The following is a 16,322-nucleotide window of genomic DNA, read 5'->3' as shown; positions in this document are numbered from 1 at the left end:
CGAAATCTAAATTTGGATTACTCACAGAGAAAACACACTAAGTCTGAATGATTTTGCAATTAAATCAGAAGCAAACTGAGCTAATTTTTACACTAACCTGGACTGGCCATGGGACACAGCAGTCTGCACCCTGAGGGAAGTTGTAGGAGCAAAGTTCTGCATTTCCTGAGGCAACTGAGGAATGGCAAATACATCCACACACCTCTAGACCTCCTGGTTCCTCCCAAATCCAGAAAAAATCCAGTCTCCCGGGGCATTACAAACCCCTCCTCAGAACAGCCCTGCCAAAAAGCAAAGTGCACATTTCTTCATTAAAGGATCCTCTTATTCCATAGCTCCTGCTGAGTGTTTGCCCCGACCCACTCCTTGGATATTCATTTATTTGTTGCTGGGCATAAGAAAACCTGAAATCGTAACTCTCAGATTAGATTCATTTGGTATTTCAATTTCCAGTCTAAATTTTAATTAACTCTTTTACTTCAGCATTGCATTTTATCATGATGAATTTCTTGGAGGAATACAGAATAGAGAAGCTCTACGGAGCAACTGAATGTAAAAATATTTACCTAGAAAATTTCATTTATTTTTCTCCAAACTGTTAAAAAAGAATGTACAGACACAGTAACAGAAATATGAGGTGACAAAAGAGAATGGGCCAGATCCTTGTGATTTTACCAGGCACATAAAACTAAACTGGCCTCAGCTTGATGTAACTGATATATCTCAAAAATGAATGTTAGACATGTGAGCAAAATTTATCTTATGGGTTTTGGTGGGTTTTTTTCCTTATTATTCCCTTTCTATATTTTGAAAATATTCCTTAATGCTCTTTCCTTTCAGAAGGAAATGTAAGTCTCTCAAAATAAAATTTACAAGCTCAGCTGCAACATCCTCCATGGAAATTCAGTCTGGCTGTTTGTTACTTTTTGTGAGGAATAGTTCTGCTTGAGTTCTCCACAGAGAAGAAAACAACTCTGTTTTCCTGATATACTTCAGATTCAAATTACTGAAATGCTGGATGGAGAAATGAATTAGATAAAGGCTTGGGAAATATGTAATTCATACCTGGCTGCTGTGATGAGCTCGCTGGTAACTGATAAAGCTGTGAGTGTTAAAAGAACTTTAATGAGAAATTATATTGACCTAAGTGCCAATGTTATCAGCACTATGCATTTAAAATGAATGAAATTTAAAAAATATTTAACTTGCACTTCAGCAGTGTCCACAGACAAATATTTTAGTTTAATATCTATCTCTGATTTCCATTAAAATACCTGTAGATGAGAATATCAAAAGCAATTTCCATCTTACTTTCCTACAGTCCTATAACTTTTTATGCTATTATAATTAAAAACAATTCCAACTTCTTTCCTCTGTGTAAGTAATTCAAAGACAGATGTAATACATATTTTTTGCCACCTCCTCTCTAAATTAACAACATTGTTTCTGAGCAGTCTTTTAGAAAATTTCAGCTGCAAACAACAGTGTCCAGAGCAGAGGGGGTGCTGCTCCTGGTTATTGGTGGAAGAAACTCAAACTATAAAGTAACTCTCATGATTATGATGATCCATCAATAATCATCTATTTTTAAGTGCAGCATCCAATAAATCCTCCTAATTAGTAAACAATCTTTTTAGCAAACAATCCCCAGCCTCCCTCCTTATTTATTTCCCTGAATTCAATTATGTTTGCACCTGCTGGCCCAATCACCTAAATGACAGATTCTGGATGGAAGGGAGAAGCTGGGCCATAAACAATAATTTCATTATAGTTCAATTTAAAGTATTTGCCTGCACCTATTTTCTCTGCTTTGTGAAGAATGTTGATGCTATTTCCTCCTCTGTGGCTCTGCTCTCGTGTCAGGAGATGCAAGAATTTCACACTGCTCCCAATCTATCCTTCACTGCTGACTCCATGGGAATCAAAGCTGAGATTTTCCTGGAGGGGAAGGACCATGAGGATAAAGGGGGAAGGAGAGATTTCCAAGCCTGGGCTGAAAAAAATGATAAAAGTCAAAAAAAAATTAGTTGGTTGCTAAAAAGGACTCTTTGTAAAATAAAGGTTAGGAAATATTTCTTTAGAATAGAAATATAACAACTATTTTGCCATGAAAAGCTATGGAGGAGGAAGTATTCCTGATGGTATTTACCTACCACGGGGACATAAAATCCATCTGCTCCCTAAATCAAATTAGTTACTTTTCCAAATATCTTCCTGAATGAAATTCAGTCTCTGGAAGAAAAATCCTGAAAATTTGGGAATGGAATCTAAGCCATTCTCTACCTTGAAGGATTAAAGAAGATAGAGATGGGCCTCAAACTGTGGATGTTGAAACTCAACAACATCCAAACCATCACAGGTCCACAGCTCAGATGTTTAAAGAAATCCACATTGCCTCCCATCACCTGAAACACAACATGACTTCAAAATATGTTCTGAAGCTGTTACACCTTGAATGTTAAGTCAATATTGAGCAGAATTATCAATTTACCATTTTTATCTTACAATGAATAGTAATTTGGGGTTGTGTGTAAAATTGGATTGTGTATAAATTAAAACAGTAACCAAAGGGGAGGCACAGAGGCAGCTAAAGCCCTACGAGAGGAGCCTTGGAGAGAGGAACTGCACAGCATTTTTATGTAACACGTGGGGAAACTGTGCAGCATGGGAGTTTTGAATGCTAATTCTGCAGCTGTACTAAATCCAGTGTGTCAGATTCTGTCTGCAAGCAAGGCAGATTTAAGGAAGCACGTTTTTACTGCAGCATTGGAGGCTGAAAATGGTTAACTTGGTTAAGTTCACCAGGAGGAAGTTTAGATAGGAGTCTAAGATGAATTCCAATGTTCCTTCAGCAGTGTTTCACTTCAGGAGTAGTTCTTAGTTAAATGGTTAAGTACTTTTCTAAGTATTCTTTCATTAATCCTTTCTATTAATGAAGAAAAGCATGGCATGAGCTAGAACTCTTCAATTAAGATAATCATTATCATAAGCAGATGTTTTGTTTGACAGTTTGAAGGATATGGGTGTGCTGTGATTTAGTTCAGAGATTTTACTTCAGCTGAAGACTTCAATTAAATAACCTCAACCTCCATCTCTAATTGTATCAATCACAAAACCCCCATTCCGAGGGGCAGAACTGGAGATGTTTGGTTTTGCTTTGTGACAGAAATGCAAACAAAGTGCTGAGGACTGGGGTTGAGTAGGGCAGGCAGGAGCAGGGCACAGGCAGGGAGATAACAGCCGTGGCTTAACCAGCACCCCGTTATCTCCTTGGAGCAGGCACAGGAGCCGGGCCTGTCCCTCACCCACAGAGGCTGCAGCAGGTTGAGAACCAAGGATCAACTCCTCATAAACCCCAACCCCTGGAAATAACACCCAGCCAGCTGTGATAGAAATACGAAATGCACAGGGGGGAAGTTCCTCCGTGCAGATGAACTTGTACGTTTGCAAATGTGGTCTTGTCACCTACAAGGATCTAAAGTTCACCTCTGCATTTCCTCCTAAACCACACAACTGTGCTCTGACTTAACTGAACAAATGGTCAAGTTAGTGATTGCTTTCCAAAACAAAAATAATTTTCAGAGTTAGGAGTACTTTCATTGCCCTTCACCTTCTGAAATAGTGTCTGCGTCCTAAGTTTTACAGCCTAATTTTACAGACACAAGTAATTGCTTTTAAATTTGGTGAGACATTTAGTCACTTGACCCTTTCAAGCAAAAAAAATCCTTTTCATACTTATAAAGAGTTACAGGCATAATCTGGATAATCTTATTACATGACAAACATGGTCTGACTCGGATAACGCTTCCTAAGAAACTAACACATCTCTGTTAAAACAAAATCTTTTGTTGGAAAAGAAGGAGAAAAGTCCCCCGTACCCTTAAGAGAATTTTAAATATTGTCACCAAGCTAAAAACAGCAAGTAAATATTAACTCTGAGAAGTGCAAAACAAGTTTTATTGACCTGTGAGGTAAATATTGACTGAAATGAAGCAAATATTTATGTGCTGATGTTAAGGGGACGAATCCCCTTCACCACAGCAAACAAGATTTTGCCTACTACATTTCTGGGTTTATATTTATTCCAAAAGGTCTGAAAGGAGATATTTCCTTTTCCAGACATCTGCTTTTTAAAAACAAAACTGTCTTTCCTCAGTGACTAAATTTGATGTGCATCCAGCGGGCTGGAGTATTGTACAACACACAGGTTTGAGAAAACTCACTTAACAAAAACCACATTCAAGACCCCTCTTTGATCCCTAAAAATGTAAACAGAAAGTTAAATTCCATTTTATGAATTATGTTAGAAGATTAATTTGGGTTTGGAACATCAAATACATAGCTGTATGTCACACACATGTGGGACTGCCAGGGCTGTCCTGTGCAGGGTCAGGAGTGGGACTTTGATGATGTCAGTGGGTCCCTTCCAACTCAGGATATTCTATGATTTAACAAGGAAAAGACAGAATAATTAAGGATATAACTACTAGCAGATACTACAAATGGAATATAAATGAACAAACTCCTGTACTCCTTCCTGGTAATCCACTCATGTTTACACACATGAGAATTCACTGTTCAATTGAGCGATCCACACGTTCAGATGAACAAATTAGATGGGGAAAAAAAAAAAAACACCTAAATTTGAGAAACTTCAAAGATCCCATTGAAAATTCTGGCACCTTTAAGGACACCCATTAAAGAATACCAACGTCACGATCATTACATCGTCCGACCTAAATACCTCCGTAATGGTCTAACAGCAGCAATTAACACACACCTCCCGAAATTCTTGAACAGCTGAATAATGTTTGAGTCACTGCGCTCCACAGATCCTCCAGTGTCACTACAAGAAAAGCCGGGTTCAGGAAACAGCTTCTCCACTCGATCCTGATGACCACGGGAATCGCTCCTTCCTGCAGATAAAGACAGAGGCTGAGCACCCTCCTGTGCAGGGAGCAAAAACTACAGCTGCCCTTTGTGGCTCCGCTGGCTGATTCTCATTCAAAGCTTTATCTTTGCCTAAAAAAAAACCCAAACAAGACTCCGGGATCTAATTCGGCAGCTTTGGAACAATTACATGACACCACTGCAGTGGAATTACTCTCAGTTTTAGAATGACTTCACGCTGCCGTACACAGAGGGCTCGTAAGATTTCTGGAAACCTCGGGGAACGGGGTGATGTCATTGCAACACAAAAATATCTGCTTCGAATTCCTCGCGAGTCTCCTTGACAAAGCTTGGAGGATCAGAGTTCAGCAGTGAAACCCGGCCATCGCCTCAGGGATGTTTTCAGAACGGGGCTCTCTATTCTTCACTGTCTCAGACACAGCAGCACAGGAGCTGTTCCCTTGTGCTCGAAATACAAACTGAAGTCAGAGTTTGTGGAGTTGCAGGGGACAGTTTTTAAAAGATGGAGCACTCAACGCACAGGAAACATTCGAATTTTAAGGGTTATTTGAGCCTCTTGGCAGGATTTTCAAATCCTTCAAACAGTTTAAACTAAACCCTCTTAATTTTGCATGTCTTCCATACTCAAGCAGCATTTTGGGTAAAATGAAGACAAACCACTAAAACCTTTGAATATTCAGGACATTCTGCTATTCTACAGACTCTTACCAAAAAGCCCATTTTTTTCTCATATCATTAACTAAAATTGCTTTCCCTGTATCTGAGATCAGCTCCTTTAAATTCCACCACAGATGAGGCTGCACGCCTCATTTTAAAAAACTTTCTGATGAAAAAAATGTGATACAAAAGGTGAAGATTTTAATCCCTTAACCTGCTCAGATTGCTGCAGAGCTCCTTCAGGACACAAAATATGTTCTTCTAACATTTCTGCCTATTAAACAAGATCTCAGCAACTTCTAGGACATAGTAACTGTTGCAGTGGTAAATACTGAGCTGCCAGGGCATCCCAGGCAGAGTTCCACAAGGATCAGAGTTTGTTCCAATGTTTTCATGCACTGAACAAACCCAGGAAAAGCAGGTACACACCGATGGAAAGTGCTGATTGCACCAATTAAAGAGGTACCACCTGCTCCTGGGAGGATGAGAAAGTCTGGGGTACTTCTGAGTGTATAAACACCTGAAAATGGAGTGCCTGGGCACTCTGAGATTTATTGGCATCCTGGGAGTAGAATCCAAATACAGATTGGTAAATTTATCACCAGGTATTCCATGACCTAATGGGTCCAATGCCCATGGGAAAAGACTTCCAATTTTCTGTGAATAATCTCCCAAAACTCTCTTGTGTCGGGAGTTACTAAATCCAGAGGTCATTAATGGCACTAGGAAAACACATCTGTTAAATAACAACATCTCTGAAGAGTTACACACCTTCTAATGAGCTGTGAATTAGAGATAAATCAGCAAGTGACCTGCATGAGCAAACACCATTGATTAATAAGCTGCCACGAATTAATTTCATATTTTCAGTGCATGTGGCAATGAGAAACAGTTTGAGAACAACGTGGATTTAAAGCTACATTTGTACTTTAATGCATTTTATAATTACAAAAAAGAAACAGCTGAACAAATCTTTTATATTTATACCCTTCCAAGCGATGTACAGAAGGCATGCATAATTTCCAATCATAAAACACTATTTAAAAATAAAAGATTTATAATTGCTTTCCCTGATTTGAGAAGCAAATTAAGATTTTTTTTTCACATTGTCCTTCCTAATCCAAACACGATGTGAGTGACTGACTGAGCAAAGAGTGGGAGAATGAACAATATGGCACAGCAGAAGCCAAACACAACAGGTTTGTGTTATCCTTGGAAGGATGGGGACATGGCCACGAAATTCTTTGAGTGCTCCTGCCAGGCTTCTGAAATCTGCATTGGTGCTGCTACTGAGCGGTATTGTGATAATTAGACAGAAAAATTACACAAATGAGAAAGGTCTTCTGAGTTCAGAAGGCCTGGAGGAACAGGAGACCTGTGGGTATGTTTAATATTTAAGTATATCTGTCATAACCAGCCCGGGTTTCTTCCAACCCATCAGCCACAGCCTGAGTGAAATGCTGAGGATTTGTGACCTGAACTTTCCAGTCAGGAAATTCTAAGCACAATTTCCAAAAACATCATAAAACTAGGCCAAACTGCCTCCTCAAACCCTACCTCCAAGAGACACAGAGATGCAGCCAGTGCTCTCAGCTTCTTCCTTGAAAATAAAATAGAGTGTTTGTTGTTAGATGGTGTCACTGAACGCCAGGCCACTTAAACTCTTCCAAACACTTAGTTTTTCACTTCATAACATCTACAAGGGCCCATCCTTTCCCTCTCCTGACCCCACAGCACTTCTGCATTTAAACTTTGGAATGAAACCGGCATTTCTGTTCTAACTCCAAACAACACAGCATTGATTTTCAAAGCTGCTCAGATATTAGTCCCACTTTCTGTGTGAGCTGCATACCTAAACACTTTTTCTAGAAAAATATCTGAGCCAGGGAAAACAGATGCCATTTCTGGACGCAAAATAATTTATTCAAGAGCATATTTCAAACGAAAACCTGTATCTGTTTCATTCCAAGCCTCTCCCAAGAGCTACAGCAGCATTAACTAGGACAATGCTTCCCTCAGCTTTCCTGGGAGGCAAAGCCAATTTCCAGACAGCAGGACTCCCTTAATCGCCACTGACAAGTAATGACACCGCAGTACACATATATTTTTTTATATATCCCTTCATTTCCTTCCCTATTATTGCCTTCCCAGATTAATTTTAATTGAGGCTTTCAAGAAAAAGCAACAGGAACCTCCGCCCTCCTTTTGGCGGGGTTGAGGCTGAGGGGAGGCTCCCCCCCTTCCCCTCACGGGGCGAAGGCCGCGACGTTGCCAGAGCAACGCCCAGCTCGGAGCCTTCCTCCTCCTCCTCACAACTCTTCTTCCTCCTCCTCCTCCCCTCACGGCTCCTCCTCTTCCTCCCCCTCGGCCCCGGCGATGGCGGCTGGCGGCGGGCGGGAGGCGCCGGGCGCCCCATGAGGTACCGGGGAGAGGGCGGGAACGGGCGGCCACCCGCGCCCCCTCACAGCGCGGGGCAGGGAGGGGGACATGGGGACGCGGCTCTGGGCTCACCCTTTCCTTTCCTTCCATTCGCTGTGCGGGGTCTCGGCGGTACAAACCCACCCGAGGGGTTCCCGGGATAAACCTTCCTATGAGTTCCTGGTGGTTCGAACCCTCCGGGGGCGGTTCGAACCCTCCGGGGGTCCCGGCGCGGTGCGGGAGCAGCTCCCGGAGCGTGAGGGGAGCAGCGGCCCCGGCAGAGACGGGGAATGTTCGAAGGGGCCTTTCCCAAGAGTCTTACTTTAGCTGATTTTTGGGGAGGATAAAAAAACCTGGGTGCGTGCGGGAGTCTTCCCTGAAATCCCATTTAATAACTCGGTGATTTGAAAGTTTGCTCGGCGCAGTGCCAGGGGCGGCTGCCATCCTCCAGCTCCGGCTTTTTAAACACCGAGCTGTCAGTTCTTGCAAATCCCGGCCCCAAAACACCAACTGCAGTGCAAATGAGGTGTCTTCTTCATTCCTTCCTGTAAAAAACATCGCTCAGTAACACTGTTCACACAAGTCAGTACCATCTCCACTTCATCGGTTTTATTCGTGTGCAAAAAAATACAGAACGAGAGTTTTGGTTGGTTTGAAGTATGATGTCATCTTTGGCCAACAACAAATAATAGTAGTAGTAGAAGCAGCATTTGTAAATATTAGTAAGTTCTCATATTCATGTGTTAAAGTGGTTCTACTCTTTAATCTTACCTTCTTTTTAAAGGCTAAAGAATTTGAGGTTTGTGCAAATACATCCAGAACTTCTTGCTGTGCAAAAGCAATTTTGCTTTGCTTTTGTATCCCCGGTGAACCTAGCTGTGAAAAAAAGAGAAATCTGTAAGATTCTGAACAATAGGAAGAGGATTATAACAAAATTCTCAGTGTTTCAATATTACTCCATAGTGACAAGTATTGTGTCAAATTCAGCTTCCAGGCATTCTCCAAAATCATTACTCTGATGTCACACCAGTGCAGAGAAGTTAATTTAACCCTACTTGATCTGAGTAAAGACTCACAGAGAAGTGAAAAACTGCCCAGAAGACAACCAAAAGATGCCAAAGGAAAGACAAATCAGACCTCATTTGGCTGCATTTCATTTCTCACTCTTTTAAATTCTTCTTAGAAAATGGCCTAACCTGGTTTTGCTCCCTTCCCCAGACAGGATAATCTCATTAATCTCATAATGACCCTCAGTTTTGAGCATGCACTGGCTTTTGACGTGTCTGAACCAGCGCTCACTCATTAATGGGTGCATGGAAATGTACTCCCTGCTTCCTTCCCATCAGGGTTTGCTCCTTTTCTGGCCCACTGCTGTTGCTATTTTTGTGAAATTATGCAGCACTTCCAAGATCTCTCTGCACAAGCCAGTGCTGGTCTCCCTTCCAGCAGCTTTTGCTGTTCTGATTCGCAGTTTCAGCTGTTCCCAAGGCAGCCGGGTCACTGCAGGCTGGGAAATCTGCACATGGAGGGAAAAAAATCATTTTAATATGGGACACAGGAGGCTGTCCTGTGGAGATGGGATGTGAACCACGGAACAAACTCAGGCAGGATCTCAGAGAAGCTTGCCTTCATGCTGTCACTCAGTACAACCTATTGGGTTTTAATTTTCCTGAACTGTTTTATCTGGCTTTAACTGTTCCTGTTTCTATCCTGCTCTAGGAGACACAAATTAGAGAAGACTCCAGGAGCAAACCGCACCATGCAACCCGACTGTGCCCACCTCCACAGCACCCAGGGCAGCCGCGATGACTCCTCCTCGCCGCGACTATCGGGAGAGGGCTCCTGCCACCCCAGCCCCGCGGACGTGCGAATCCAGCTGAGCTCCAGCGCCGGCGATTCCCGGGAAAACGCGAGCTCCAGGCCGGGCCCGCAGAGCCGCTCGCACGGGCACGCCCACGGGGAGGGAGCGGCGCTGGAGGATGCTCCGGAGCCCGAGGAGCAGGGCGGCAGCTCCCTGTCCGAGCTGCGGTGCCTCCTGCAGTGGCTGCACAACAGCCTGCCCTACCTGCTCATCCTGGGGGTCAAACTGCTCACGCAGCACACAACTGGTAGAGTAGAACAAAATCGGCTCGGTGGGAGCAGAGCCTCCTCCCCTCCTCCTGCCAAGAAATACGCTAATAACCGTGCCTGAAATGGAATTCAGTTTGTTTTTAGCTTTATTTTTATTTGCTGTATTCACCAGAAAGAGAGATTTACTAAACTGCATTTCAGTGGCTTCTGTTTCCTTTGCTGGCATATGTACAATGTACTTAATTATCCTGGCTTGAGAGTCTCAGCTATTAATTCTAATTACAAAGACATATTAGAAGTGGCTGCTTTTTAACCCAGTTCAGTGATTTATTTTTCCTTTTCATGTTTATAACTGATCCTATTTTCCTAATAGGCATTTCTCTTGGAATTGGGCTGCTAACAACCTATGCATATGCAAACAAAAGCATAATAAATCAGGTTTTTCTCAGAGTAAGTATCACCCTATGCAACAAAATTCTTTTAAGTTAAGCAAAACTTAATCAAGTTAATCCATTTTTGAAAGAAATGTGAATGGACATGGTGTTTTATTCACTTAATAATACTAGGTATCGAGACGGAAGTCTTAATGCTTCTGTACAGGGGAACTCCTCAGATAACAAAGTCTGCAAAATTCAAGGGGTGGTTTTTTCCCCCCCTCTGACTTTGACTATTGAAATCACTTTTTTGTAAGTTGTGGATTAATTTGACTATATTTGTGGGTTGAAATAGTAGCTGACAGTGTAAATTTTCAAAGGGAAACCTGTTGTTTCTTCACAGTGGGGTGGGTTTTGGTTGTCTTTAGAAAAAACCTTGGTACACCTCGAACATAGTAAGTTGAAAATACTAAAATTACTGCATTATCTTTCCATCGAGTTCTCCTATTTTATGGGCTCTAAACCCCTCAGATAAAGTCCTCTGGTAGTGAGTGCTTGGGTGCAACAGTTGTTTGGAGTTTGGGATGTATTTCAGCACTGATTCTGAGGCTGCAGTCTCTCTTTACAATTGCAGGAACGGTGCTCCAAGTTGCAATGCACTTGGTTACTGCTCTACCTAAGTGGATCATCTCTCCTCTTGTATTACACCTTCCACTCTCAGTGCCTGTATCACAGGTAAATACAGAAACAGCCCTACCCCACCATAAACTACTCAGACATTAACTGGAGACACTTCATCTGCTCTTTTTCTTTAATTGTGGCACTGGTTTCTCTTTCACTGTAATCTCTATTCCTCCCCTTCTGCCAAATTTAACAGGTGCTGTCCTTAAAAGCAGTATGTTGGAATTTCCTGGGCTCCATACTTGATTTAAAAGCAGTATGTTGGAATTTCCTGGGCTCCATACTTGATTTAGTGGCACTACTTTGCCACAGAGAACATTCCTGGCTTTGATTCCAGCTCTGACCCTTGGGAATACCAAACGTGGCATCCTGGGGCTCTGTGGAGTTTGTGACTCCAATTGATTTTTCCCCCTTGCCCGTAGCTGCAGCCTTGGCTGGAAATCAAAGGCTGAATGCCAACCTGAGGCAGCAAACTGAGCTCTGGAGGGTGGGGCTGTGATGAGGAGACAGCAAAGAAGGTTCCAAGATGGAAAAGTTGTCAGAGATCCTCAGTGATCCATTTACAATGATCCATTTTCATTTTCTTAGTCAATGTTCTAACGGTGTAAACCAAGTTTCCTTTTTTAATTAAACCTGCTGTAATAATCTCAGGTTACAGTTTCCTCTAAATAGGGTGCTCCAGTAACTTCTGATACTTCTTTTTGTAGCTTAATCTTCTTAAGCCCCACTGTGGATTTTATGAACTTTTGGGAGGTGCTTTGGATTGTGGGAGTCACGGACTTTATTCTGAAATTCCTCTTCATGGGCTTGAAGTGCTTTATTCTCCTGGTGCCTTCTTTTATCATGTCCTTTAAATCCAAGGTAAGGAAACAAGCTGCAGTTTTGATTCCTTGTGAAGATTCTCTTATGGTAAAAGTAACTAATTATTAAATCCTACCCGGAGAAAAATCTTTAATTAAATGTCTGTAAATAATCCACCACTACACCGTGTGCAAGAAAACCCTGTGGCTTTCATGTTCTTCTCTGCTTGATGCTAAAAAAGGTTTTCAGCCTGATCTGAAACAATTGCTTGTATTACATCATTGGATAAATGGGTTTATTTCTGTCTCCAAGCTGGGGGTTGAAGCAAACCTTTCATTTTCTGCTCTGTAGGAATGTGTACATGGGCAGTTGGCCTGGAGCAGCTGGAGCACAGCAAATTTTGCACATGCTCCACAAGAACTGTCAAGATTTTAAGATCTGCACATGCAAACAGCTGTTTTTTTTCTGGCTCTTCAAAAATAATCCTGAATTTTCTTTGTTGTTAATAAACTTAAGGAATATTTGTGTCAGATCAAGGGATTTGATTAATAGCTTAATTTCTCAAATCAGTGCAGTTTAATGATTTTCTCAGAAGCTTACACTCACTGTGTATTTATTTTTATCTGCTTCCTGAGGTGAGGCAGGCAAAACCAATTACATTTTATCTTAAAATTGCAATTACTAGTGCTGGTTCAGAAAATATAAATTAGCAAGTACAGTTTGATGTGGTAGCATTTGAACAGGATGTTTTGGGACATTTTTATCTCTTATAATGTACCAGAACAAGTTCTTCTGAGGCACAACTGGCTTCTCTAAATACTGATTTATAATCAAGATCTCTATTTTTCTACATCTAGTGATGTAACATACAAAATAGTTAATGAAAATTCCATTTCACCAACTATGGCTGAATTAAAGAAGGAATCTGGTCAATAATAGCAATTTGTGGCATCATCCAGTGTACATTATTGAAAGAGTTACAAAGACAGTTTTAAGAAAAACTTATTTTATTTCCTTAAAAGCTAAGCTAAATATTTATAATTACACATGTACACACAGTGTTCTGTGCAGGACATTTGTGTTTTGTTATTCACTAATTTTAGTGATCTCTGGTTACCTGTTCACTCCAGCTCCCCTTTTGCTTCTCTCCTGACCCCTCAGTTTTTATATCACCCCATCCTTAAAGAAGTTTATTATCAGAAGATAATTAACAAATTTCTTAGACACAAAACTATCTACAGGAAAAGTTTGTGATTTATTATTAACAATTAATAAGTATTATTAATAAGTATTATTGTTTGTTACTAGAATAATATTCTCATTTTTTAACCCTGAGTGCAGGACACAACTCTGGCTCATGACAAGCTGATCTCTGTGACCAAATTTGTTATTCTCCTTTTTTCATGTCACTTTACTTTTTTTAATGCTTATGAGATTGAGTCTGACAGCCTTGTTAAGTGGGTAGGCATCTGCCAAGCCATCCCAATTCAGGCTGTAATTCGATTTTCTGCAGTCCAGCAATCAATTTTGCTGCTGTTCCTTGGACAGTTGTGGTGAGACATCCTCAGATCCTTTTCTCTGCGCTCCACATTTAATTATTTCATCATGAAAAGAAGCTACTCCAAAGAATAACAACTCCAAAGAATAACAATTTTTCTGTGTACTTTGCAAACCCTTGGAGGTTTAAATCTTGAGCTGTTCCTTTGCATGTCTTGCTCAGGGCTACTGGTACATGCTGTTAGAAGAACTCTGCCAGTATTACCGTATGTTTGTCCCCATCCCAGTGTGGTTCCGTTACCTCAGCGCCCACGGGGAGCCGGACGCTTCACTGGGGTGGACCCTGGGCATCCTGCTGGCCCTTCTCTACCTCATCCTCAAGGTATGCAGGCTTTGTGCTCTTGGCAAATTTGATATTAAATTCTGCAGTGATTGTTCTGTGTCAATAATCACTGGAGGGTGATACAGACTGGCGCTTCTGAAATTCCCCTCTGAACTCGCTTGCTTCAGTTTTACTGATGCAGCCTTCCAGGAAAAGTGGCTCAGGACTCAAAATCATCTTTATCTAGCAATGGATTGGGATTGCAAAGCAAAGGACACAGCTATCATAGGGCCCCTCACATCAGACACAGAAATTGCAAAAATAAAGACAAAATTAACAGCTAAAAGAGTCACCATTTTCCAGGAAATGAAATTTTCTCTGCAATGCTAAACAAGTTAAATATCTTCCTGCTGGCTCTCTGCTTCCCCAAAGAGCTCATCTGCCCCAAATGTAAACCACTTTGGCTTTAAACATGACCAACACTTCATCATGCTCTGGTACCTTAATTCCAGGACTACAGACCATGGCATTGATATATTTGCACTCTAGTGCTTCATTTCAGAACCTCAACACTCTTTAAAACCAGACCAGGAAAAACTTCAGCCTAAATTCTGCATTTGGTTCCATCTCAAAAATTTAAAATAGGGTCAGTCAGAACTATTGCTGTGCTTATGTGACTTCCAACATCCAACCAGCAGTGAGATTCCAGTGCTGGAATCAAAAGCTTGGGAGCTTTTTAGTTCACAGTGAAAAAATACTGAGCGTAACTTAAGTTTTCTTTGCCATTTCAGCTTTTGAGCTTTTTTGGACAATGGAGGAACTTCAGGCAGGTCTTACGGATATTTTTTACACGCCCAGTGAGTACTGCATTCTCTTATAACAAAACCAAACTTTCATGAAAATCCTTCTAGAAATGCCTCATTCCTATTCCTTTGTATTGTTTTAGCAAGAAACAAATGCATTTTTAAATTAACCCCTGAATACTCATTCTCCCATTTCACAATCTGAGGTCCTTGACTCAGTGTTGTCACCTGAACAACAACAAAATCACCCACTAAAAAAAATCTGCACGTCCCTTCAGATAAAAGGACGTGAAATAATCCTTTTTGTCCTGCTTCTGCTTCAAAAATTAGCAATGTTTCTTTACATTAGGGATTTAAGTTTCCCTGACATAGCAGCCCTTATTCCAAATTCCTTTCTGTCCTGGTGTTTGGGGTTGGCTTTTTCATTTTTCACAATTAACATTTCTGCAAATCCTTTGTTTCCCAGCACTATGGGGTGCCAGCCAGCAAGAGACAGTGCTCTGAATCTGATGATATTTGTTCCATTTGCCAAGCTGAATTTCAGAAGCCTATTCTGCTGATCTGTCAGGTAATACACATAATCCCCCTTTTTTTAAATTAAAGAATATTAAAAACTACTGTTACACGAGGCAAGATAAAATTAGATGAGTGTATGTTTGATGATTATTTCTAGAAATCAGACTGCAGAAATAATATCAATGGAAGAGCTTAGAAGCTCTAAGTTGTCATTCTTTTCATTCCAGCACACATTTTGTGAAGAATGCATCTCTTTATGGTTTAATAGAGAAAAAACCTGTCCACTCTGCAGAACTGTTATTTCAGACCATATTAACAAGTGGAAGGATGGAGCCACATCTATGCACCTCCAGATTTTCTAAAGCTTGTCAAACAACTTGGGTTCCAGTTTGTTTGTTCACACGAGGCTTTTTCAGTTTACTGCAGATTAAATTGTAGGTGGCACAGGGAAGGAGTTTCCAAATTCCACATATTTAAAACAGTGCAGAAAATGGCAACTTGACCTTTCTTAAGTAGAGAAAACTGAAGTTTTCAGAATGAATGCAGGAAAGCCAGCATTGCTTCTCTTGTGATTCTCATAGGAAACAGTCAAATCCTTCAAATGTGCTGCATTACTTAATTCAACATTTTATTTTGATAGTTGAATAGGGTTCCAGACTGTACTAAACTGTATTTATCCTTCTAACATGACTCAAGCCAAAAGGTCAACCTACTGATTTTATTAAGATTATGAGCAAATTTTATACTCTGGACTGCAGTGAGAATTAGAGCTGCTTGGCACTCTTGGCATTAAAGATCTTTAATGCTTGCCCAATAAATGAGAGAAATGAGCTTATTAATGCACCTGGAACAGGAACTGTTTCTCACTGCACCTGTAGATAAGCACAAAAATATTTCCCCTTTAGGTTCTTGTAGGCTTCTAATGGATCCCTGGCTTAATCTTTTGGCTTTAAACCAGCCACTGATGTTAGTTTTTTACTTGGCATTTTATAAAGCTGGTATTTTTAAAAGAAATCTTTAATACTATATTTTTGTCAGAACAGGAAGCAGATTTTCTTACAGGGGAGAATCTATTTTATACTCTATTTGCAATTTGTAGTTTGCATAAAAATCAGAGAGAATAAATGCATTTGAATCTATTTGTTTGGTGCATGTTGAATAAAGAAAGATTTCTTATTGTTTTGGTATTAACTCATGTAAGCACATAACAACTGCTCACTGCCAGGTACATTTTTCTTACTGAAGTAAACAAAAACCCTTTAAATGTTACAA

The 16,322-nt window shown here is 40.8% G+C and overlaps 1 protein-coding gene and 1 long non-coding RNA gene across 2 annotated transcripts in view; one reads left to right on the top strand and one right to left on the bottom strand.

Annotated features, from left to right (window-relative positions):
* LOC134553322 (uncharacterized) overlaps positions 1-7,889 on the bottom strand; it is a 23,178-nt gene extending 15,289 nt beyond the window's left edge. Inside the window, exons 1-6 of the long non-coding RNA XR_010081072.1 lie at positions 7,761-7,889; positions 7,126-7,168; positions 4,781-4,916; positions 1,797-1,993; positions 1,066-1,102; positions 98-281 (exon numbers count right to left, since the gene is read on the bottom strand). This is a non-coding gene — a long non-coding RNA (uncharacterized LOC134553322). The remainder of the gene's footprint in view (positions 1-97; positions 282-1,065; positions 1,103-1,796; positions 1,994-4,780; positions 4,917-7,125; positions 7,169-7,760) is intronic.
* RNFT1 (ring finger protein, transmembrane 1) lies at positions 7,838-16,322 on the top strand. Its single transcript, XM_063402831.1, has 9 exons — positions 7,838-7,987; positions 9,706-10,094; positions 10,430-10,506; positions 11,065-11,165; positions 11,819-11,972; positions 13,633-13,791; positions 14,523-14,588; positions 15,001-15,102; positions 15,278-16,322. Exons 1-9 carry the CDS (start codon positions 7,983-7,985, stop codon positions 15,410-15,412), a joined length of 1,188 nt encoding a protein of 395 aa, XP_063258901.1. The 5' UTR covers positions 7,838-7,982; the 3' UTR covers positions 15,413-16,322.

This window comes from Prinia subflava, chromosome 8 (assembly GCF_021018805.1).
Source record: "Prinia subflava isolate CZ2003 ecotype Zambia chromosome 8, Cam_Psub_1.2, whole genome shotgun sequence".
Taxonomy (NCBI): Eukaryota; Metazoa; Chordata; class Aves; order Passeriformes; family Cisticolidae; genus Prinia; species Prinia subflava.
Note: the sequence above shows the minus strand (reverse complement) of the source record. Positions and strands in the feature narration are given on the sequence as shown.